Below are 25,925 nucleotides of genomic sequence, written 5' to 3' on the forward strand. Positions count from 1 at the left end.
CAACCTCTGCCACAAAGTTGATTTATGGTTTAGCCAAATGGGGATGCGAGTGCTGCTAGAGCAACTGTTCAGAAGTTTTACAACCCATCTAAGTGAAAAGGTTACAATAATTTCCTCTTTATTTTGAGGAGTTCCAGGAAGGCAAAATTTCTTTTATAATTAGCTACTTTTGAAAGAAAGGAAGAAGTAAGGACAGAGATGGCACAACCATTTGTATGATTCATCTGCAACTGGACATAAGGAGCTGCACATTTTTTCTCAGTCCTGCTCTAAGGCAGGAATTAGAAGGTATGGATATGTTTAAAGGGGAGCAGAGAATGGGAGGAAAAGAGAAAGGGGAAAGAGGGAGGGAAACCACAGAATCATTTTGAGGTGAGTCAGTCATCCAAGTGCAGAGGGAGGCAGTTTTTCTCTTACCCACATTCATGTTTCCTTTTTCTGAAGTCCTATGTTTTTGATTTTTAACACTATTGTCTCCCTGAGTCCTTTAGACATAACATTATGCAATATTGCTTTCTTTTTAACTGCCTTGTTTTGTATTACATTGTATTTATATTATTATATTGTCTCTCCAAAGAGAGTATCAGCTTCTTATGATCAGGGACTACGTATTTTTTATTTTTTTAAGAAAGATTTTATTTATTTTGAGTTTTATAATTTCCCCCCCATTATTGCTTCCCTCCTCCACCCCCAACAGAAGGCATTCTGTTAATCTTTACGTTGTTTCCCTGGTTGTATCACTTTATTTAACATCCTTCGTATATCTGCATATACCACAGTGCCAGAGGTCTCCAGCCAAATTGTTAGCGTAGCTTGAAGAGAAAAATAACTGTTAAATACTTGATTTGTTCATTTATAGTAGACAGGACTAACCCTAGACTAAACTGTGAAGTTTGTCATTAGTGTCTCCAGACTCAGTTGTTGTCTTAACATGAATCCCATTTTTCATTGTGGGACCTTTGAGGGTAACAGCCTCATTTTGGTTGTTGTTCTCTTGGGAATATTTTGTTAATTTTTATTGTATTTTTAGTGCTTTATTTTTCTTTTACTCTCTTCTTGATAGACAAACATAGATTCTATATGCCTCTCACTTCCCTATCCAATTAAAAGAAAGCAAAAACAGAAGTCATATGAATAGTCAAGTAAGACCAATACCCACATTGGCCATATCCAAAAATGTATATCTCATTCTTCTGCATCTTCGATCCATCATTCCTCTGTCAGTATGTGGGCAGTATGCTTGTCATTGGTCCTCTTGGAGTTATGCCAACTCTTTAATTTTATAAATGAGGAAACTGGTGCAAAGAGGGCCAAGACCAGACCTCCCTTCCCCTACCTAGAGTCATCTCCCATACCTGGAGGCTCCTCCTCAGACTCACCTGACATTCTTTTCCCTTCTGGGTCCTCACATTTGCTTCTTCAAAAGTTCTCTCCCAAAGGTTTCCCAGACATCCAGCAGAAACTATGTATTAAGTGAGCAAGAGAACTAATTGTTAAACTTATCAGTGGGACTTCTAAAGGAAAATAACCAAATTAAGTTAATTCTATTACTATTCAGGTAAATCTCATTTTGTGCAACGTATTCCTCATACGTATCCTTACTTCTGCTGTCTGTGTCTTTTAAAAATCTAAAGTGGTTTCTAATTACCTATCCTTGCTTCTGTTATCTATTCATGAATTTTTAAAAATCTCAGGTGGATATTTACATGGATCTTTTTTTATACTTCCCACATTGATTTTCCATAAAGCTTTCTTTAAATCGGATAGGATAGTTTTACCTGTCTTTAGGATAGGATAGGGATATTAGATTCTAAGACCTATAATACTAAGAGAGTAACATAGCTGTTGTATAGAAAAGGATATCAAGCAGAAAATTTACAATCAGTATATTCTAGTCCTTAGAATATCTACTTCAACCTTGTATGTCTTCCTAATTTTGACTTTTACTCCTTCATATCTTTTATGTCAATCCAATCATACACATCTTAGTAGTTCATACCCAAAGGGTCAAAAAATATTATGGAACAAAAATGATTACACAAGAATTCATGTTCATTGAACACTCTGATTTATCATGCAAACCTGCCTTTTTCTGCTATTTTAAGCAATTGACTGTGTTAAACCTTAACATTTAGATTGTAAACAATTATGTCCTCTTAGCATTTTTTGTTTCCTCAATCCCCTGTCCCATTCTCAGTCCCTGATTCCTTTAAGCCTTTAAATCCATTTGACTTCATTGCCTCAGTTTTCTTAGTCACTGTCCCTTACTTCCTCTGTCTCTTCAGCTTTCCCAAACACTACTTTCTTGCCTTTTTACCCTGCACATCTGCTCCTCACCATGTACTTGTGATCCAGAGACACTGGTGTTCTTGCTTTTCAAAGATGATACTCATTTTCCAACCACAGGCATTTTCCCTAGCTGTACCTGGAGCCTGGAATTCTCTCCCTCTTCATGTCTATGTCAAGTCCCAACTAATACTTTAGCTCTTTAACTCTGTATGATGATCTCTAATTTATCATGTACATATTTTTGGTTCATTGTGGTTTGTATGTTCTCTCTCCCATTAGACTGGGAGTTATTTGAGAGCAGGAACTAAATTTTTTCACCTTTCTTTCAATCCCCAATGTTTACCTTCCTGACAGGTGCTTAATAAATATCTGTTGACTTGATTTGATAGGTCCACGACCCTAATTGGGGAAAAGTTTCTGTTTCCAAATTTGGGAAGTTCAACTCAATCTTTAGTCTTGTATTTTCTTTTAGCTTGAAAAAACAACAAACAGTAAAAAGAGATGGAGAAAGAAAAAGAGATTCTATTCCACTCCCTCCATGAGAGAACTATTTGGACAACCAGGGACTGAATGTCATGGTAATTCTGTTTCTTCTTATGCAGAAATATATGTGTTGGTCTCAATTTTAGGTCTAAATCATTGCTCTTCTCCATGATTTATACTGACTTTGTTCATGCTTGTAGGAGGAAGAACCAGACATTCTAGGGGAAAAAAAGGAATGAAGATACAAGAATCAACTTAGGGAATCAGTGAGAGCGTTCTACTTTCCAAAGATGAAGTAAGAGACTTGATGGAGATGAACGTAAAGTCCTACAAGAATTTAAAAATGATAAATGGAGTTTTCCCTGGTTATCTCCCATATCTGGTACTCTCTCCCTCCTTATCCCCATCTTCCCTGGCTTCCTTCTCAACTAAACTTCCACTTTCAGCATTTAGCTTTCCCTGGTCTTCCTTAGTCTCATTGCATTCTGTGGGAGACAATCCACAGTTTATCCTGCATGTAGTTTGTTTGAACCTGGTTGTGTCTTATCTCCATTATATTATGAGCTTATTGAGGACAGAGACTTCTTTTGACTTTCTTTGTCCTCAATCTGGAACATGGAACTTTCTAGTAGACTTATTGACAAGTTAAACCTAGAGGGTAGGTTTGGTGAGACAATTTGAGTGAATCTAGGGATTCTGAGAGTTTTAGTGCCCTACAAGTTCAATATGAGTCTCAAATTTGGTACAGCAGTACTGTCTGGAAGAAGGGAAAGGGAGGTCCTAGTTAGACCACCACCAGGGCTATGGAGCTCAGTTCTGGTCACTACATATTAGAGAAGACACTGACATAAGTGGAATGAATCCCTAGGAAGATGATGAAAGGATAGTAAGGGGAGACAGGTGAGCATCAAATCAGAGCTGGAAGATTCCTCAGAAAAGGATGAGAGAGACCAAATCTAATGAATGATCATTCACCATTGCTTCCCAATAAGGTATGGAATGGCAGACCTAGAACTCCACATGCATTCTTGTAGCAGGTACCATTTCCCACACTTATCTCAGTATCTCTTTTTACTTGAATTCTTTCATACTAAACCTTTATTCTGCCCAGAAGTTCATTTCCCCTACCCAGACTCTAGAAAAACCTTCTGGCTCCAATTTTCTGGATGCTCCTTTGTTTTAACTACAAATGGCAGATTATCCTCTCTCTCTCTCTCTCTCTCTCTCTCTCTCTCTCTCTCTCTCTCTCTCTCTCTCTCTCCTCTGTTCTCCTATATCTCTGTCCTCTGTCACTCTCTTCTGTTTGCCTCTCATATTGGTCTCTCCTCTCTATTATTTTTTCTTTCTCTGGAATTGCTTCTATCTTTTTCTCTTTCCTGTTTGTTCATTCATTAGAGTTCCTTGAGAATAAGGACTGTCTTTTGCCTTTTTTTGTATCACTGGCACATTCTGATGATTAATACATATATTAATTGACTATTTATCTCTCTCTAGAATCTTTGATTTCACCCCTATTCAAAAGTAGTTTGTTATAGTGGAATATGAAGTAGCTAGATGGCACAGTGGATAGAGCACTGGTCTTAGAATCAGGAGGACAGGAGTTTCAATCCAGCTTCTGACCCTTACTAGCTGTGTGACTTTGAGCAAGTTGCTTAATCCTGATTGCCATACATTCAAGGTCATCACCAGTCATCCTGGTTCATATCTGGCCCCTGGACCCAAATGACTTTGGAGGAGAAAATGAGGCTGGTGACTTAACACAGCCTCCCCTCACACAAATCCAATTCATGTACTTGTCATGGTATCACCTTCTACACCAAATTGTGTGTGTGTGTGTGTGTGTGTGTGTGTGTGTGTGTGTGTGTGTTTCCAACCTTCTTTGACCTGCTTCATATGAATGAGGTTCATGGTATGCTTGATTCCACTACTCCTATCACATTTATGTATCTTTTTTCCCCCAAGAAACCCCAATTATAAGAAATACCAAATTCATTCCTCTTCATTTCTTTTCTAGTAAATTCTTTTTTTTCTTTCTGAATAGCCATAGGAGACTATGTCCCTCTTCTTAGTAAATATTCTTCTGTTATATACCTCTGATATGCTTTAGACTTAAACTGAAACTGTCTCCAACAAGTCTGCTGCTGTGGCCTACTTGTAATTCCACTTTTTTCATCTTGAATACTCTTTCCTGATTAATTTTTAGAGACCTCTCCCTTTTTATATATGTCTATGTTCCTTTAACCCCATTACCCCACCAGTGATATTACTGCTATTGTAGACCCTTTGTTTGAAAACCTTGGCTATATTTGGATATTTTAATAAATATTTTATTTTTTGCAATTGCATATAAAAATATTTTCCAACATTCATTTTTTTTATAAGATTGGTAGGGAGATACAGTAAGCAAAAGCCAGAAAAAGTTTTTGTGTTCAATCTTTTTTTTTTTTTTTTAGGTTTTTTGCAAGGCAAATGGGGTTAAGTGGCTTGCCCAAGGCCACACAACTAGGTAATTAATTATTAAGCATCTGAGACCGCATTTGAACCCAGGTACTTCTGACTCCAAGGCTGGGGCTTTATCCACTACGCCACCTAGCTGCCCCATGGGTTCAATCTTAAAGTTGCTTAAAACATGGTTGTTGCACTCATTTCTTTCATAGAGTCATCTATGCAAAAGTTGCATGGAAATCTGAATAGCATCAGGCTCTCTATTTGGTAGACTTCTTCATAAACTGAAGGTTTATGGAGTAAATCCAAATCTGGGTTCAGGCTGTTCCACTTTATCCTATGCTGAATTTGGTCAAGGAACTCAAGAGGAAATTGTGCTTTAAACCTTTCTTTGGACTTGAACCCCCATAGCTGATAAAGGGAACAAATTTTCCTTTCCTTGAGATTGTAATTATGGAATAAATTCAAGCAACTTGGCCTGATTTCAGAGAAAAAACTTGCTCTTACTCCCATGGTTTGGGTATCTTTTCTCTCCCCAATCAGTTTCTACCCAGACTCAGACCTAGAGACTTTTACTGTTTTATAGCAAACAGTCGATTCAGTGGAATCTCCATGGCAGGAAAACTTATTTCCTTCTCTTTTTTTGTAGACTCTGAGCCCATCTAGTCCAACCTCCTGGTACAGATGAAGAGATTGAGAAATAGAGCTTGAATCTGGGTCTTCTGACATATTAAGTATCATCTTCTTCCCACTCAACCAGCTGACTTTCCTTTTTACTTTCTCTAGGGTTCTCCTTTGTGAATATACACCCAAGATTTAATTCTCTGTCTTCCTTGAGGTCTCTTATCCCATAGAATTGGAGGAGGAGGAGGAGGAGGAGGATGGAGGGTCTAAAGGAATGGATCAGTCAGTTGCCAATCTGACTCTTGCTCTGCCTTGACATATCAGTGATCCTTTGCTCCTCCTTATTTAGGAAGCCTGCTAAGGTGGGCCACTAAAGAGCTAGCTAGAATCAGCTGAAACCAATCCTCCATAATAAACAAGAACATCTTCTAGCAGTTCTTGGAAGGGCCTGCCCCTTCTCCTTCCCCTCTATCTTTTATTTTAACTGAGATGGCAACATCTCAGGCTTTGCCTGCAGAGTGAGACTCTTGTACTCTGACTGTTCTATCATGTAGGTCTTTGTTTTATCTTGTAATAAACTAAGTTGATATTGAATCTTGTTTTAGTCTCATCTGGACCTGATAAAACTCTAGTCAACAGCCTCCACTAACCAGCCCCAGAGATAATATATAAGAAGTCTGCTGCACAGGAGTCAGAAATCTCACTTGCCTCTCCTATTATATGTGTCACTTTGAGCAAGTCCATTCCCATATCAGGAAAATAAGACTTGGTCTGCCCATTGTAGAGGATCATTGTGAGGGTTGGTTGATGTGGTTAGTGAAAGCCTTCAAAAGAACTGCATGTTTCATAAAAATCACACAAGTATTAGAATACCTTTCTTAACGATTACAAATAAATTCACCTATTCCCTGAACATTTCAAAATATACTCATTCAAGAAAGATAAATAAACCTCCCCATTTTGATCCCTTTTTCCCAGTTGTCTCACTTTTTTAAGATGAGAAGTTGAACTCCCAGCTCTACATCTATGATCTGTTGTCACAGGAGAACATGAGAAAAAGAAGCATTTGTTCCCAAGTAAATATATTTTGAACCTGAGACAGTAATCTTTGGACTGGAGCAGAGACAGGACAAAAGAATGAGGGGTTTTATTGGGGAATGGAGAAGTGGAGCAGCAAGGACTGCAGGAAGGGTTGAAGAGTTCTGAAAAGCAGGCTGGGTCCTGGCCACTTCTTCCTAAGGTGTGTCTTTAGGAATCCAAATTTGGAGTCAGATTGTCTTCTTATCCTATGCCTAGGAGGGTGGGGCCTCAACCTCTGCCACAAAGTTGATTTATGGTTTAGCCAATTGGGGATGGAGTGCTACTAGAGCAACTGTTCAGAAGTTTTACAATCCATCTGACTGAAGAGGTTGCAATAATTTCCTCTTTATTTCGAGAAGTTCCAGGAAGGTAAAATTTCTTTCATAATTAGCTACTTTTGAAAGAAAGGAAGAAGTAAGGACAGAGATGGCACAACCATTTGTATGATTCATCTGGAATTGGACATCAGGAGCTGCACATTTTTTCTCAGTCCTGCTCTAAGGCAGGAATTAGAAGGTATGGATTTGTTTAAAGGGGAGCAGAGAATGGGAGGAAAAGAGAAAGGAGAAAGAGGGAGGGAAATCACAGAATCATTTTGAGGTGACAGTCAGTCATCCAAGTGCAGAGGGAGGCAGTTTTCTCTTACCCACATTCATGTTTCCTTTTTGTGAAGTCCTACATTTGTGATTTTTAACACTATTGTCTCCCTGAGTCCTTTGGACATAACATTGTGCAATATTGCTTTCTTTTTAACTTCCTTGTTTTGTATTACATCGTATTTACATTATTATATTGTCTCTCCAAAGACAGTATCAGCTTCTTATGATCAGGGACTATGTATTTTTATTTATTTATTTTTTTACAAAAGATTTTATTTATTTTGAGTTTTACAATTTTTCCCCTCGTTCTTGCTTTCCCACCCCCCCACAGAAGGCATTCTGTTAATCTTTACGTTGTTTCCCTGGTTGTATCACTTTATTTAACATGCTTCGTTTATATCTACATATACCACAGTGCCAGAGAAGGTCTCTAGCTAAATTGTTAGTGTAGCTTGAAGACAAAAATAACTGTTGAATACTTGATTTGTCCATTCATAGTAGACAGGACTAACCTTAGACTAAACTGTGAAGTTTGTCATTAGTGTCTCCAGACTCTGTTGTCTTAACATGAATCCCATTTTTCATTGTGGGACCTTTGAGGGTAACAGCCTCATTCTCTTGGGAATATTTTGTTAATTTTTATTGTATTTTTTAGTGCTTTATTTTTCTTTTACTCTCTTCTTGATAGACAAACATAGATTCTATATGCCTCTCACTTCCCTATCCAATTAAAAGAAAGCAAAATCAGAAGTCATATGAATAGTCAAATAAGACCAATACCCACATTGGCCATATCCAAAAATGTATACCTCATTCTGCATCTTGAATCCATCATTCATCTGTCAGTATGTGGGCAGTATGCTTGTCAATGGTCCTCTTGGAGTTATGCCAACTCTTTAATTTTATGAATGAGGAAAGTGGTGCAAGGAGGGCCAGGACCAGACCTCCCTTCCCCTACCTAGAGTCATCTCCCATACCTGGAGGTTCCTCCTCAGAGTCACCTGACATTCTGTTCCCTTCTGCTTTTTCCCCTTTGTTCTCTCCCAGAGACATCCAGAACATCCAGCAGAAACTAATATGTTAGGGTGAGCAAGAGAATTAATAGTTAAACAAATCTGTGGGACTTCTTTTAAAGAAAAATGATTACCTTAATTCTATTACTATTCAGGTGAATCTCATTTTGTGCAATGTATTCCTCATACCTATCTTTGCCTATGCTTTCATGTCTTTCAAAACTCTAAGGTGGTTTCTAAGTTACCTACCTTTGAGGGGCAGAGCCATAATGGCTACATGGAGGCAGGAATTCCCAGAAACTCTTCACCCAAAAATTTCAGATGCTGAAAAATTATGGTTTTTTCCAAATTTTAGAGAGGCAGAACCCACAGAGAATTTGAGTGAAGCATTTTTCCAGATAGGATTGTGGATCCCTGGGAAAGGTCTGTTCTACCAAGCCAGGGGTTGGAAGGAGCTGGAGCACAGCTGCTGTGGTCAGAACAAACCAGCTCTTGCCTTACAACAACAGACTGGGTCCCTGGGGGCACCTAGGTGGGTGGCAGCAGGAACAATTTCCAGACCTCTTAGTCGGAGGATCCCTGGCTTGGAGGGTCTATGGGAAAACTCTGTGGGAGCAGAGTGAGCTCAGAGCCAGGTCAGCCCCCAGCCCCACCACCAGAAACTGTAGAGTTGCCCAGCAGCTGCTTCCAGAGCACTCAGCCCACAGACAGGAAGGGGGTGGGGAGAGACTGTGGGGTTTCTCTGCTCTCCCTGGGGCAGGACTTAGCTACTTTTCCCACACTTAGACCCTGGTCACAGTCTGGGTCCCCATACTACCAGAGAGGAGCAGGGACCCTCTTCACAGCTCCAGGGCAGAGGGGAGCATTTGAGGTCATCCACTGACCAGAGCACAGGCAGGAGAGCAAAGTCTCTCAAAAGACTTGAAAGAATTAGAGTTCCTTGGTGGGGGGGGGTTCCTAAAACCCCAAAACCTAAAACCCCAAAAGCTTTGTAATTCAGGTCATAGACTGAGTAAATGAACAAAAACAGAATAAAAAGAATCAAACCACAGACAATTACTTTGGTCCCATGAAGGATTAAGATACACATTCAAAAGATAACAAAGTCCTAGTTTCTGTATTCAAAGCCCCCCCCCCCCAATAGGAAATGGTCTCAGGCTATGGAAGAGCTCAAAAAAAGGACTTTGAAAATCAAATAAGTGATGTAGAGGAAAAATTAGGAAGAGAAATGAGGGCAATGCAGGAAAATCATGAAATCAAGTCAATAGCTTGATGAAGGAGATACAAAAGAAAATATCATATTAAAAATCAGTTTAGGTCAAATAGAAAAAGCTGTGCAAAAGGTTAATGAGGAGAAAAATGCCTTAAAAATCAGAATAGACCAGTTGGAAAAGGAGATAAAAAAGCTCTCTAATGAAAATAACTCCTTCAAATGTAGAATGGAGCTGATGGAAGCTGGTGACAGTGAGAAATCAAGAAACAGTAAAGCAAAATAAAAAGAATGAAAAACTAGAAGAAAATGTGAAATATTTATTGGAAAAACAATTGACCTGGAAAACAGATGCAGGAGAGATAATATAAAAATTATTGGGCCACCTGAAAATCATGACCAGTAAAACAGCCCAGACTTAAATTTTCAAGAAATAATCCAGCAAAATTTTTTCTGATATCCTAGAAGCAGAGGGAAAAATAGAATTTCAGGGAATCCACCAATCACCTCCTGAAAGAGATCCCCCCAAATCTCCCATGAATATTAAAGCCAAATTCCTGAACTCCCAAGTCATAAAGAAGTGCAAAAGTAGCCAGAAAGAAACAATTCAATTACTGTGGAACTACAGGCAGGATGACACAGGACTTAGTAGTGACTACATTAAGGACTCATAGGGCTTAGAATATGATATTCTGGAAGGCAAAAGAACTTGGATTACAACCAAGAATCAACTATCCAGAAAAACTGAACATCCTCTTCCAAGAGAAAATATGGACATTCAGTGAAACAGGGGAATTTCAAACTTTTCTGTTGAAATGACCAGAGCTAAACAGAAAGTTTGATCTCCAAGCATAGGAGTCAGGTGAACCATAGACGGGGTGGATGGGAAGGGTAAATTATGAGGGATTTAATGATGATGGACTGCATGTATTCCTGCATGGGAAGATGATACTGATAACATTCATATGAACCTTCTCATTTATTAGAGCAGTTAGAAGGAGCTTATAGATAGACAAAATACAGGAGAGAGATGAATATGAAGGTATACTAGAGTATAAAGATGGAGTCAATGGGTGAAAAAAATGTACTAGGAGAAATGGAAAGGAGAGGCAGAATGGGCTAAGATATTTCATGTAAAAGAGTAAAAAAAAGCTTTTGAAATGGAGTGGAAAGTGGGAGGGGTGAGGGGAGAATGAGTGACTCTTCTTTCTCATTGGAAGTAGCTCAGAGAGGAAATAACATACACATTCAATAGGGTATAGAAATCTAGAGGAAAAAGATAAAGAAAGGGGACAGGGGAGAGGAAGGGGGAGTAGGTGATAGAAGAGAGGGAAGATAGGAGAGGGTGGGCAAATACAACATACTTCTGAGGAGGAACAAGATGATGAGAGAGAGAGAGAGAGAGAGAGAGAGAGAGAGAGAGAGAGAGAGATAAAATAGAATAAATGAGAATGGAAAGGAATAGAATGGAGGGAAATACAGTTAACATTAACAAGTGTGGGAAAAAATATTGAAGCAACTTCTCTGAAGGACTTATGATAAAGAAGGAAATCCATCCCAGAGACAGAGTTGATAGTATCTGAACACAGCCTGAGGTATACTTTATTTCTCTTGAGGTTTCTCTATCTTTTTGGGGGGGGGGGGAGGGGATTATGTTTACATTCACGACAAGACTATTGTAATGAGAAAAATAAATAAATCATTAAAAATAAGTTACCTACCTTTGCTTCTGTGTTCTATTCATGAATTTTTAAAAAATCTGAGGTGGTTTATAAATCTTAGGTAGACATTTATGTTTTTGCTCAGTTTCCCACATTGATTTGCCATAATGTTTTCTTTAAATAGAATAGGATAACTCGGTTACTTTGAGGGGTAGGTAGATTCCAAGCCCTAGTACAAAGAGACTATACAATGTTGTTAGATGGGAAATTGTATCAAGCAGATATTTACAATGTCATATATTTTATTATAGTCCTTAGGATATCTGTTTCAACCTTGGATGCCTTCCCAATTTTGACTTTTACCCCTTCATATCTTTTATGCCAACTTAATTACACACCTCTTAGTAGTGCATATTCAAAGGGTCAAAAATATTATAGAACAAAAATGATTATGCAAGAATTCATGTTCATTGAACACTTTGATTTATCATGCAAACCTGCCTTTTCCTGCTATTTTAAGTAGGGTAATGGGAAAGATAAAATACAAGCGTCAATGTACAAACAAGATGTATTCAGGATAAACTAGAGATCATCACATAGAGCAAGAGAGCTAGAATTTATATTGGCCATTAAAGATTGCAAAATACTTTACACATTTCTTATATTAATCTCACAGCAACCTGGAAGAACTCTGAGGCAAAAAGAGAATAAGTGACTTGTCTAGAGTCACACACTGCCAGAGGACAGATTTGAACTTAGGTCTTTGTATTTGTTCAGCCATTCCCCAATTGTTGGACATCCTCTCAGTTTCCAATTCTTTGCCACCACAAACAGGACTACTATGAATATTTTTGTACAAGTGATGTTTTTACCCTTTTCTCATGATCTCTTCAGGGTTTAGACCTAGTAGTGATATTGCTGGATCAAAGGGTATGCTCATTTTTATTGTCCTTTGGGTGTAATTCCAAATTGCTCTCCAGAAAGGTTGGACGAGTTCACAGCTCCACCAACAATGCATTAGTGTCCCAAATTTCCCACATCCCTTCCAATATTGATCAGTGTCCTTTCTGGTCATATTGGCAGTCTGAGAGGTGTGAGGTGGTACCTCGGAGAAGGGCAAGTCTCTTAACCCCATTCATTGCCTTGCTAAAACAAAACAAAACATTTCTTTTTTTTTTCTTTAGGTTTTTTTTTTTTTGCAAGGCAATGGGGTTAAGTAGTTTGCCCAAGGCCACACAGCTAGGTAATTAAGTGTCTGAGGCCAGATTTGAACTCAGGTACTCCCTACTACAGGACCAGTGCTCTATCCACTGCACCACCTAGCCGCCCCAAAACAAAACATTTCTGACTCCAAATATCTGTTGTTCAAATCAATCTTTAGTTTTGCATTTTCTTTTAGCTTGGAGAAAACCCCAACAAACAGTAACTAGAGATGGAGAAAGAAAAAGAGAAAGAATCTATTTCGCTCCCTCCAAGGGAAAATTATATGGACAACCAGGGATTGGATATCATGGTAATTCTGCTTCTACTCTTGCAAAAATGTATGTGTTAGTCTCAACTTCAGGTCTAAATCATTACTCTTCTCTGTGACTTACCCTGACTCTGTGCATGCTTGTAGGAGGAAGAACCAGACATTCTAGAAAAAACAAGGAATGAAGATACAGGAAACAACCTGGGGGATGGATCAGAGCTTTCCACTTTGCAAAGGTGATGTAAAAGATTTAATGGGGTGGGGGGAATGTAAAGTCCTACAAGAATTAAAAAAAAGTGATAAGAGTTTTTTCCTAGTTATTTCCAGTATCTGGTATTCTCTCCCTCCTTATCCCTACCTTCCCCCGCTTCCTTCCCAACTTTATAAAGTCCAACTTTCAGCATCCCAGTCTTCCTTAATCTCAGTGTTTTCCTTAGGAGACAATCCACAGTTTGTCCTGCATGTAGTTTGTTTTTACCTGATTGTGTCTTGTCTCCATTAGATTGTGGGCTCATTGAAGACAGAGATGTCTTTTGACTTTGGTCCTCAGCCTGGAACATAGAAGTTGCTAATAGATAGATGACAAGTTATACCTAGAGGGTAGGTTTGGTGAGACAAGTTTGAGTGAATCTAGGGATTCTGGGGGTTTTCGTGGCCGCAAATTCTATATGAGTCTCTAGTATGATATAGCAGATTATGGTTACTGTCCAGAAGAAGGGAAAGGGAAGTCCTGGTCATACCACCACCAGAGCTATGGAGCTCAGTTCTAGTCACTACACTTTAGAAAGGATGCTGACCCAAGTAGAATGAATCCCTTGGAAGATGATGAGAGGATAGTAAGGGGAGACAGGTGAGCATCGAGTCAAAACTGGAAGGTTCCTCAGAAAAGGATGAGAGAGACAAAATCTAAAGAATGACCATTTACCATTGCTCCCCAATCAGGTGTGGAAGGGCAAATCTAGAACTCCACATGCATTCTTATAGCAGGTACCATTTCCCACACCTATCCCAGTATTCTTTTTTATTTTAACTCCTTCATGTCAAACCTTTTTTTCTGCCCAGAAGCTCACTTCCCTATCTAGACTCTAGAACAACTTTCTGGGCTCCAAGTTCCTGTGGAGGCCACCTTTGTACTTTAACCACAAATATCAAATTATCTTCTCTCTCTCTCTCTCTCTCTCTCTCTCTCTCTCTCTCTCTCTCTCTCTCTCTCTCTTTCCTCTGTTCTTCTATCTATATCTCTGTCACTTTCTTTTGTCTCTGTCTCTCCTCTCTATTCTTTTTTCCTTTCTTGATATTGCCTCTATCTTTGTCTCTTTCCTGCTTGTCAATCTATTATGATTCCCTTGAGAATGAGAACTGTCTTTTGCCCATTTTTGCATCTCTATTGCTTTCACAGTGCCTGGCTCATACTGACCATTACATATTTAATGACCATCTCTCTTTCTGGAAATGATGATTTCACCCTTATTCAAAGCAGTTTGTTGTAATGGAATGGATATCTAGCTTCAAATGCCATCTCTGATGCTTCCTTATATCATCTTAGACATAGTTCAAGTCTAAGTTAAGTCTCTTCTAAACTTTAGTTTATTTAATGTAAAATGAGGGAGATTTTTGAGGTCCCTTCTAGTTCTAGTGTTCTAAGATTCCTCCCATTCAGCTTCTCCCCCTTCAACTGATGCAGCCTGAATTGCTTCAGTATACTGAGAAATTAAACAATACCCTCCTATTCCTCACAACAAAAAACTCCCTGAAAAAACTACCTCAAAGAGTGACAGTTGGGTTCAGTGAAACAAGGAGGTCTGCTTGTAGGGTTGTGAAGCTCAGAGACCTCAGGGACAAGTGAGGAGGTGGGATCATCCTGAAATCCTCATACACCTCCTTTCAACCAAGTCAACTAGGGAAGGCCTTTCCCCACTCACCCCCATCCCAGAGTTTTTTAGTCTGTAAAAACATTTCTGATAGATAGGTTAAGGCTGTGACTCTGGAAAGAAAAGAGTCCAGAATAGCTTCCTAGGAGACCATCAACTTCCCCCACTTCAGCATATGACTACTGTGCATTCAGTATCCTTAGGTGCAGTGATGAGTGAAATTCTTCTTACCACTTCCTTCCTGTGGCATGAGGGCTAGGATGAGATTGATGTGATCTTGGGTCCAGAAAGGTAGATTTGAGAAAACCAGGATTTGTTTTCTTCATACCAAAGACATCATCTTCTGAGGGCATCCACTAAACATGGATGGTTTCTACCTGGAACCAAGGTGTCCTTCCTGATTTGGGAATGTTGGAGCTGGTGAGGAGCTAAGGTAATTCTAACTTCTTGTATTTTGGTCTTTAATAAGGGGGAACCAGTGGCCTTTCTCCAGGGCAAGACAATTCTACAAAACTCATGCCCAGTTATTCCGGCAGATTCTAATGGGCCTCCTGTGTACAGGTGAGACATTATCCATTCAGCAGTTTTTTTTTTAAATAACAAGAAGTGACATATTAATTCACTGTGGTGAATTAGTGCTACATCACTATAAAACACCCTGCTAGGTAGTAGAGTGGATGGAGTGCTGGGCCTGGAGCCAAAAAGACCTGAGTTAAAATCCTTCCTCAGAAACTTATTGTGTGATCCCTGGCAAGTGACTTAACCACTCTATATAACAGTCCCTCCAACATACAGGGTAGTTGTGATGTTCAAATGAGATAAAATAATTACTTACTCTGAAGTACTCTGAAATTATTTTTAGCTTTATTGGAATATTTTTTGTTAGAGCTGAAAGAAGTAATATTGAAAACATTAGTTCTCCATAAATATATGGGCAGTTCTCTTAACTCTGTTTGCCTCAATTTCCTCATTTGCAAAATGAATGGAGAAGGAAATGCCAAACTCCTTCAGTAATTTTGCCAAGACAACTCCATATGGGACCATGAAGAGTCAAACATGATCAAAACAACTGAGCTACAACAAAAAGAGGAAGGGTCTTATGTGTAAAAATATATATATTTATAGCAGCTCTTTTTGTGGTGTCAAAGAACTAGAAAATGAGGGGATACCCATCAAATGGTGGATGGCTGAACAAACTGTGGTTATATGTGCTATCAGGGCTTATATCTAGGCATGGCATTCTATCTGGTTTGCCATTTAGCTGCCCCCTAAAATTCCAAATATTATCTAAATACTATTATTATAGTCATATTGGTGGATGGTAGAGTTATTTTGTTTTCACAACCTAAACATATCTTGCCTCATTTGGTTAAGGGAGAAAATTATTTTTAACAAAAGAGAGAAAGGAAAAAGGAAAAAAAGAGGGGAGGGAAGAAAAATCAAAAGATCATAAGCTTGTTCAAGACAGGGTGGGTTCAAAAGAACTTTTCTGGACTTAGTTTTCATCCATAAAATAAAACTTCCAGTGTTAAGAGGCAGCATTTCAAAGTGGATAGAGGATAGAGTTGTTGTCAAAGCCCATCTCAGATTCTTACTAGTGATGTGACCCTAGGTAAATCACTAAACCTTTCTATGTCTTACTTTCTTCATCCATAAAGTGAGGGGGTCAGATGGAGTAGTCTCCAATGCCCTTTCCAGTCCTAAAACTATGATCTTATGATCCTTCTAGTTTTAAATCTGAATACTCGTCCCACTCCTACAGTGATGCTGTTTCCTTAGTCTCTAAATTGATAGGTAAGGAACGGAGGTCCAGCAATCTTTAGTGATCTCCCCATCTCCTCCACATGACATTGTATCTCATTCTCATTGGTACTGGTCAAAGGAGGGAAACCCATACATATACCCATCTAGGTACAGAAATATACTTCACAACAGAAAAATAGGGAAAAAAAAGAAAGTAGGGAAGGGGGAATAAGAGGAGAAGAGATTAGTCCCAAGCAAACCAAACTCTATCTAAAGATTAACAAAAATATTTATAACTCTTTTTGCAATGGTAAAGAATTGGAAACTGAAGGAGTGTCCATCAATTTGAGAAAAGTTAATCTATAAATATGATGGGATATTATTATGCCCTAAGAAATGGTGAAGATTATAGTTTCAGAAAAACCTGGGATGACTTTGTGTGGGATAAAAATCTACTTTAAAAAAAGTATAAGGCGAATTTTGGGGGCAGCTAGGTGGCACGGTGGATAAAGCACTGGCCCTGGAGTCAGGAGTACCTGGGTTCAAATCCGGGCTCAAAATCCGGTCTCAGACACTTAATAATTACCTAGCTGTGTGGCCTTGGGCAAGCCACTTAACCCCATTTGCCTTGCAAAAACCTAAAAAAAAAAAAAAAATAGACTCCTGTGAGCAAAAAAAAAAGTTTATTTTGGCTTTTCTTGAGAAAAGTCTCACAAAGTTAGTGAAGTTCAAGAAGCTACCCTGAATTTGAGAGTCAAGCAAGATTGTATGGCCTAACAGGATCCCTTCCTCCTCCCTATTGTTCCTCTCTGTCAGCTCATTGGTTAGTCTTCTACTTGTGAAAATCTATCCCAGCAACAAAGAAAGAATGAAAGTTTTTCATAAAATATTACCTCACCATCCAGATGGTAAGAATAACCTTGAAGATTATAACTATCTTACTGAAGTAATGTAACTTGTCTTGGAACACAAGGTCTAGGAACTTATCATCAAACAAGAGGAGTCTTATGAGCTTATTTGGAATGCAAGGTTTTTCTCATGGGTACAGTCTACTCTTCTCCCAGTTAAGATAGTTTTATCATCAAATAGGTGACTAACTAAAAATGCAAGGTCTCTCTCTGGAAATAGTCCACTATTTCCTGCCCCCCAATAGAATCGGGAGAGTGCCTGGCTTGGAATGCATGGTCTCTCTCCCTCTGTCTTCTAAGAATAGTCTAAGAGTACTAGTTGTCATTGTTTTAATGATTTTTAACCCTGAAGGGACTTCACTAGGAATATTAACTCTTTTTTGGGGGGGTTAATTTTTGCAAGGCAATGGGGTTAAGTGACTTGCCCAAGGTCACAAAGCTAGGTCTGAGATCGGATTTGAACTCAGGCCATCCTGACTCCAAGGCCAGTGCTCTATCTACTGCACCACCTAGCTGCCCCGGAATATTAACTCTTAAGAGGGAATATTCCACTTAACTTTATCAAGTGATGCAGAGTGAAGTGAACAGATTCAGGAGATCAGGTTATACAATGACAGCAATATACTAAAGACAAACAACTCTGTAAAGATGTAGATACTCTGAGCATTGTAAGATTCAAACATGATTTCAGAGGCTATATGATTAAACATGTTATTGACCTTCAGCCAGAGCCTCACATACTAAGGTCCTTGCAGAGGGAGGTGTCCCAATAATATTCATAAGCTCAGAAAGCACCCTAAAACCAGGCACAGACTGGAGAAATGAGTAAACATAAAAAAGGAACCTTACCATAGACAAGAGAATTGGAGTACAGAATGTATATATATATATATATATATATATCTATATATATATATATATATATATATATATTTATACACCTGTATATATGTCTACATATATATGCATATGTGAATATATGGATGTATGTAAACACATATATTTATGTATTTTTTCTTTTAAATATGATAAAGGCAGAAACTTATTTGGTGGATTATCCTTTTTTTGTAACAAGTTTTTTTAAAATTCTTCTTTGGGAAAGGAATGAAGCAAGACAGAGAAGGGACAGATTTTTTTTTTATTGAAAAAATAACATATTTTTAAAAAATAAAATAACAGAGGCAAATAAGGGAGTGCAGCCAAAATGGCAGCAGGAGTACAGCCTCTCTTAGTTACTCCAAAATATTTCAAAAACCTTGAAATTATGACTCTAACTAAATTATCAAGAGACAGAACCCACAGAAATATCCAGTGAGGCAATTTTCCAGCCCAAAGTAACCTGGAAAATAGTGGGAAGATGCTGTTTTATGACCAGTCCCAGGGCACCTGAGAGCAGGCTCCTGGCAGCAAAAGCATTTTTCTGACCTGCACCCCAGGAAGCACCAAGCACAACATGGAAGATCAGCAGGGAGACCTTTGCCAGAGTGAGTGTGAAGCCCAGACCAGCATGACTGTGGTCTTCAGTGCAGCCCAGATCCCAGGAAACAGAAGCAGGTCGGTGGAGTCGACCAGCAGGACTCTCCAGGTTGCTGCGCCCTGAGTGCTCAGCCCAATGAAGGTAAGGGAGTGAAGCAAGACTTCTGAGGTGTGTCCTCTGTCCCTGGAACAGGACTCTGGGGCTTTGATCACATTCAAACCCTGGTCTAGGCCCCCCATAGTGCAGGGACCCCCCTCTCACAACCCCCGGGGACAGAGGGATGCGCTTGTGTTCATTCAACAGACCAGAAGATCAGCCAGAGCCTCACATACTGAGGTCCTTGCAGAGGGAGGTGTCCCAATAATATTCATAAGCTCAGAAAGCACCACAAACCAGGTACAGACTGGAGAAATGAGTAAACATAAAAAAGTAACCTTACCATTAGACAATTACTTTGGTCCCATGGAAGACCAAACCATATAATCAGAAGATGAGAAAGTCCAAGCTTCTGCATCTAAACACTCCCAGAAATATAGAAGTTGGGCTCAAGCTATGACAGAGATCAAAAAAGATTTTGAAAATCAATAAGGGGGATAGAAGAAAAATTGGGAAAAAAAATGAGAGAGATGCAGGAAAAAAACATGAAAATAAAGTCAGAAGTTTAGTCAAGGAAATCCAAAAAGTATGCTAAAGAAAATGACATGTTAAAAACCAGCTTTTAGGTCAAATGTATAAAACAGTTCAAAAAGTTAATGAGGAAAAGAATGCTTTAAAAAACAGAATTGACCAGATGGAAAATGAGATAAGAAAGCTCTCTGAGGAAAATAAATCCTTCACATTACAGATTACAAGCAGTCACACACAATTCAAATATCGTGGAGCTACAGTAAGGATCACACAGGACTTAGCAGCAACTACATTAAAGACTCGTTGGACTTGGAATACAATATTCTGGAAGACAAAAGAGCTTGGAATGCAACTGAGAATCAACTACCCAGCAAAAAGTGAACATCCTCTTCCAAGGGAAAAGATGGACTTTCAATGAAACAGGGGAATTTCAAATGTTCCTGGTGAAATGTCCAGAGCTGAACAGAAAGTTTGATCTTCAAGTACAGGACTTGGTGAAGCACAGAGAGGGTGGATGGGAAAGATAAATTATGAGGGACTGAATGATGATGAACTGCATGTATTCTTGCATGGAAAGATGATACTGATACTATTCATATGAACCTTCTCATTTCATAGAGCAGGTAGAAGGAGCTTTTATAGATGAAGCACAGGAGAGAACTGAATTTGAAGATATATTGTAAAAATAGAGTCAATGGGTGAAAAAAATGTACTGGGAGTAAAAGAAAGGAGAGGTAGATTAGGCTAAGATATTTCATATAAAAGATATTTCATGTGGCTTTTGCAATGGTATAGAAGGGGGGGGGGAAGGCGAGGGGAATGAGGGAGCCTTTGTTCTCACTGGAAATGTCTCAGAGAGGAAACAGCATACACATCCAATGGGGTATAGACATCTAGAATAAAACAGAGAGAAGGGGGATAGGGGAGGGGAGGGGGAATGTGGGTGATTGAAGAAAGGTGTCATAGGAAAGGATAGTCAGATTGAACACCATTTTACTTTTTACTTTTTGCAAGATGCTGGTATTGGGTGGTCTGTCCAGGACCATGGGGCTGGGTGGTTTCTGGGTCTGTGGGGTGGGATGTGGGCTTGGGGCCCCTTGGCCCCAGGGCCAATGCTCTGTCCACTGTGCCACTCAGCTATCCCACAGCACATTTTTGAAGAGGGGACAGGGTGAAAGGAGAGAGAAAATCTAATAGATGGTAGTGGGGAGGAATGGATAGAGGGAACCACAATCAGCAACAGCAACTGTGGAAAAATATGGAAGTAACTTCAATGTTGGACTTATGATAAAGAAAGTGATCCACTTGAGACAGAGTTTATGGTATCAGAACACAGACTGAAACACATTTTTTTCTTCCCTTTACTTTATTTCTCATGAGGTTTTATATTTTTGTGGGAGAGGGGTTATTATGTTTACTCTTAAACAAGAATATTTTAGTAATGTGTAAATAAACTAAAAAAATTTTTTAAAGGCAAAGAAATAAAATAAAATAACAGATAACTGAGTAATTCAACTTAGGTCAAATGTTGTCTGATGCCCAGGGGCTAGACTGAGTCTGGGAGGTTCACTACAGCTCTTTCTTGCTCAAATCCTTCAAATTCATGGCAAATGTTCCAATTGCCCCCTTGCAAGTCCATTTCCTGACCTTTCTCTTTCAACTCTCTTTAGCCTATATTGCCTATGTCCTGGTGGCCTGTATCCTGAATTTCCAGAGAGCCCTGGCTTTGTTGGTCCTCACCTGTTTGGTCATCTTCTTTTTGGCTTATAGTTTCATTAAAAGGCATTATGGGAAGAAACTATTGAGATGTCGGAAACCCTTTGGAAATTCTCGGCTGTGGCCTTGGCTAAAATGGTGAGTGGGCAGAGAGCTTCAACAGTCCCACAATTGTGTTGTCTTCCACTATTTAGTGGAATTCATTTGCTTATCTCTCTTTGTTTTTTTGTGTCTCTTTCTTTTTCTCTCTGTGTATCTCCTGTGAGAGTGGACAATACTGGACTCACTGGTAAAGTCATTTCAGGGAAGGGAATCAATCTGGTTCACCATTCAAATTTCTGTGTCAGGAACTAGAGAAACTACAGCCCAGTTTAATGCAATAATTCTATGATGAATAGAAAACTTTTGAAAGAGACATTAATTTATCTTACTGTGTTAATATCATTGTGTTTCAGAAATTTTATACCTTTCCTAGACTGCCTGACATTCCCATATTCCTGCATCATATCCCCAGACTTCCTGGAACTATTGATCATTCTGACAGATATGCCTTTTACAATCCTAGAATTTCTAGCAGCAAACTTATTGCTTAGTGAAAGAGTATGGGATATCATTTCCAACAAAATGTCTGTGATTTTTACCTAACTACATTGGATAACATGCAACCTCCTGCTATTTTTGGATAATCTCTCTTGTAGAGTTATTCAGTGGAAAGCCAAGGTATAAGTGGCCATTGAGAATTTATATTAGCCAGAATCTATCTAAGTCCTTAATTGGGAGACAATTTAGTTCAGTGGAAAGGTGACATTTTGAAATAAGAATATCTGGGTTTGAATAGGGGCTCTGAAAATTACAACCTGTGTGAACCTGGGTTAGGCACTAAGATTTCTTTTTTAAAAAAAATTATTCATTTATTTATTTAGAATTTTACAATTTCCCCCCATCTTGATCCCCCCCCCCCCAACAGAAGGCAGTCTGTTTACATTGTTTCCATGGTATACATTGATCTAAGTTAAATGTGATGAGAGAGAAACCATATCCTTAATGAAGAAAAATAAAGTATAAGAGATAGCAAAATTACATAATAAGATAATGGGTTTTTTAAATTAAAGTTTATAGTCTTTAGTCTTTGCTCAAACTCCACAATTCTTTCTCTGGATACAGATGGTATTCTCCATCACAGATACCCCCAAATTGTGCCTGATTGTTGCACAGATGAAATGAGCAAGTTCATTAAGGTTGATCATCACCTCCATGTTGCTATTAGGGTGTACAATGTTCTTCTGGTTCTGCTTATCTAGCTCAGCATCAGTTCATGCAAATCCTTCCAGGCTTCCCTGAATTCCCATCCCTCTTGGTTTCTAATAGAACAATAGTGCTCCATCACATACATATACCACTGTTTATTAAACCATTCCCCAATTGATGGGCATTCACTTGATTTCCAATTCTTTGCCAGCACAAACAGGGTTGCTGTGAATATTTTTGTACAAGGAGCACTTAGATTTCTCTTGTTTTCAGTTTCTCAACTGTAAAATGAGCAAGACAGACTAGATAACATCAAGGTTCTCTTCCACCTCTAAATCAATGATCCTTTCAACTCTACTCTTGAGTCATTAATGTATGTAGTACTGTATGCTTGCAAAAGAATATTTTTCTATTAGGTTAAATAAAATAGAAATACCAAATTAGAAATTCTGCAAATTAAAGAAGAAATTAATAAAATCAAAAATAAGAAAACCATTGGACTAATAAATAAAACTAACAATTGGTTTTATTAAAAAATTAAATAAATAAATCTTTAGTTAATTTGATTAAAAAAAGAAAATAAAATTACCAATATCAAAACAGAAAAAGATGAATTCACCAATGTGAAAGAAATTGAAGTAATAATTCAGAGCTGTTTTGCCTGTTTCCCTATAAACCTGATAATCTAAGTGAAATGGATGAATATTTGGAAAAATAAAAAAAACTGCCCAGGTTAAAAGAGGAAATTAATACTTAAGTAACTGCATCTCAGTAAAAGAAATTGTACGTGTCATGAAGGAGTTTCCTAAAAAAAAATCTCCAGGGTCAGGTGAATTCACACATGGTTTCCCCAAAACATTCAAGGAACAATTAGTTTCAATTCTTTATATATAAATTATTTGAAAAAATAGATGAAGAAGGAGTTCTGCCAAATTCCTTCTATGCTCCAACATGGTGATTATACCAAAACCAGGAAGGGTCAAAACAGATATAGACCAATTTCTCTAATGAATATGGGTACAGAAATTTTAAATAAAATATTAACAAAGTAATTATACCAAATTATCACTAGGATAATACATTATGATCAAGCAAGATTTATATCAGGAATGCAGGATTAGTTCAATATTAGAAAAACTATCAACATAATTGACCATTTCAATAACAATCCTAACAGAAATAGATGCTGAAAAAACTTTTGACAAAATACAACACTTATTCATTAAAAACACTGAGAACATAGAAATAATGGATTATTCTTTAAAACGATGAGCAATCTCTCTAAAACCATCAACAAGCGTATGTAACAGTAATAAACTAGAAGCATTTCCTATAAGATCAAGGGTGAAATATGGTTGCCCATTATCACCAATATTATTCAATATTGTGTTAGAAAGATTAACTTTAGCAATAAGAGAAGATAAAGAAATTGAAGGAATTAGAAGAGGTAATGAAGAAACAAAACTCTCGCTCTTTGCACATTATATGATGGTATAAAGAGAACCTTAGAAAATCATCTAAAACTTACTTGAAACAAATAGCAACTTTAGCAAAGTTGTAGGATATAAAAGAAATCCTCAGCCTTGCTTATATTATTAACAAGTCACAGCAGCAAGACATAGAAAGAGAAGTGACTACAGAACATAAAATACTAAGGAGTCTACCTGCCAAGGCAGACTCAGTAACTATAGGAAAACAACTATAAAACATTTTTCATACAAATAAAATCACAAATGTCAATTGCTAATGGGTAGGCCAAACCAATATAAAAAAACGACAATTCTATGCAAATTAAATTGCTTATTCAGTGCCATACCAATGAAACTTCCAAAACAATTGGTTTAATGAGCTCAAAATATATTAATTAAATTCATATGGAGGGAAAAAAATCAAGAATGAAAAGGGAATTAATGAAAAAAATGTAATGGAAGGCAGCCTAGCCATACCAGATTTTAAAGCATCAGGCAGCAAACTTTTTTGGTACTAAGAAATAAGTGGAATAGATTAGGTGCAAAAGAAATAGTGGCAAATGACTATAGAAATCTTGATACTGGGGCGGCTAGGTGGCGCAGTGGATAAAAGCACTGGCCCTGGAGTCAGGAGTACCTGGGTTCAAATCCAGTCTCAGACACTTAATAATTACCTAGCTGTGTGGCCTCGGGCAAGCCACTTAACCCCATTTGCCTTGCAAAAAAAAAAAAAAGAAATCTTGATACTGATAAATCCCAAAACTCAGACTTCTGGATAAGAACCCACTTTTTTTAGGTGGTATATTGTAATTTATTTTTTAAAAAATATATTAATTAATTAATTTTTGAATTTTACAATTTTCCTCCTAATCTCACTTCCCTCCCTCCATTCCCCCCACAGAAGGCAGTACGTTAGTCTTTATATTGCTTCCATGCTATACATTGATTTAAATTGAATGTGTTGAGAGAGATATATCCTTAAGGAAAAAAATAAAATAAAATACAAGCGATAGCAAATTTGCATAATAAGATAATAGGGTTATTTAATTAAAAGTAATAGTCTTTGATATTTGTTCAAATTCCACAATTCTTTTTCTGGATACAACTGGTATTTTGTTTTGTTTTGTTTTGTTTGCAAGGCAATGGGGTTGTGTCTTGCCCAAGACCACACAGCTAGGTAATTATTAAGTGTCTAAGGCTAGATTTGAACTCAGGTACTCCTGACTCTAGGGCCAGTGCTCTATCTAGTGTGCCACCTAGTCACCCCTACAGCTGGTATTCTCCATCATAGATAGCCCCAAATTGTCCCTGATTGTTACACTGATGGAATGAGAAAGTCCAATAAAACTGATCATTAACCCCATGTTGCTACTATGGTGTACAATGTTCTTCTGGTTCTGCTCATCTCACTTAACGTCAGTTCATGCAGATCCTTCCAGGCTTCTCTGAATTCCCATCTCTCTGGGTTTCTAATACAACAAAAGTGTTCCATAATGTACATATACCACAATTTGTTATGCTATTCCCCAACTGATGGACATTCATTCAAATTCCACTTTTTTGCCACCACAAACAGAGCTGCTATGAATATTTTTATACAAGTGATGTTTTTACCCTTTGTTATGATGTATTCAGGGTATAGACCCAGTAGTGGTATTGTTGGATCAAAAGGTAAGCATATTTTTATTGCCCTTTGGGCATAATTTCAAATTGCTCTCCAGAAAGGTTGGATGAGTTCACAATTCCACCAACAATGTATTAGTGTCCCAAATTTCCCACATCCATTCCAACATTGATCATTGTCCTTTCCAGTCATATTGACCAGTCTGAAAGGTGTGGGGTTGGTACCTCAGAGATGCTTAATTTGCATATCTCTAATAAGTAATGATTTAGATGAATTTTTCATATGACTATGGATCACTTTGATTTCCTCATCTGTAAATTGCTTCCACATATCCTTTGACCATTTGTCAATTGGGGAAAGGCTTTTC

The 25,925-nt window shown here is 38.1% G+C and overlaps 1 protein-coding gene and 1 long non-coding RNA gene across 2 annotated transcripts in view; both read left to right on the top strand.

Annotated features, from left to right (window-relative positions):
- The first annotated feature begins 92 nt into the window (after window positions 1-92).
- Window positions 93-6,545, top strand: LOC141520286 (uncharacterized). Its single transcript, XR_012477577.1, has 4 exons — window positions 93-288; window positions 2,762-2,867; window positions 2,973-3,067; window positions 5,867-6,545. It is a non-coding gene; the product is annotated as an uncharacterized LOC141520286 (long non-coding RNA).
- A 506-nt stretch (window positions 6,546-7,051) lies between these two features.
- The window catches only part of LOC141522153 (sodium/nucleoside cotransporter 2-like), a 51,435-nt gene continuing 32,561 nt past the window's right edge, over window positions 7,052-25,925 (top strand). Inside the window, exons 1-5 of the mRNA XM_074235319.1 lie at window positions 7,052-7,437; window positions 12,804-12,917; window positions 13,023-13,111; window positions 15,216-15,307; window positions 21,172-21,355. Of these exons, the coding sequence (XP_074091420.1) occupies window positions 12,837-12,917; window positions 13,023-13,111; window positions 15,216-15,307; window positions 21,172-21,355 (446 nt within the window). The 5' untranslated portion in view covers window positions 7,052-7,437; window positions 12,804-12,836. The remainder of the gene's footprint in view (window positions 7,438-12,803; window positions 12,918-13,022; window positions 13,112-15,215; window positions 15,308-21,171; window positions 21,356-25,925) is intronic.

This window comes from Macrotis lagotis, chromosome 4 (genome assembly GCF_037893015.1).
Source record: "Macrotis lagotis isolate mMagLag1 chromosome 4, bilby.v1.9.chrom.fasta, whole genome shotgun sequence".
Taxonomy (NCBI): domain Eukaryota; kingdom Metazoa; phylum Chordata; class Mammalia; order Peramelemorphia; family Peramelidae; genus Macrotis; species Macrotis lagotis.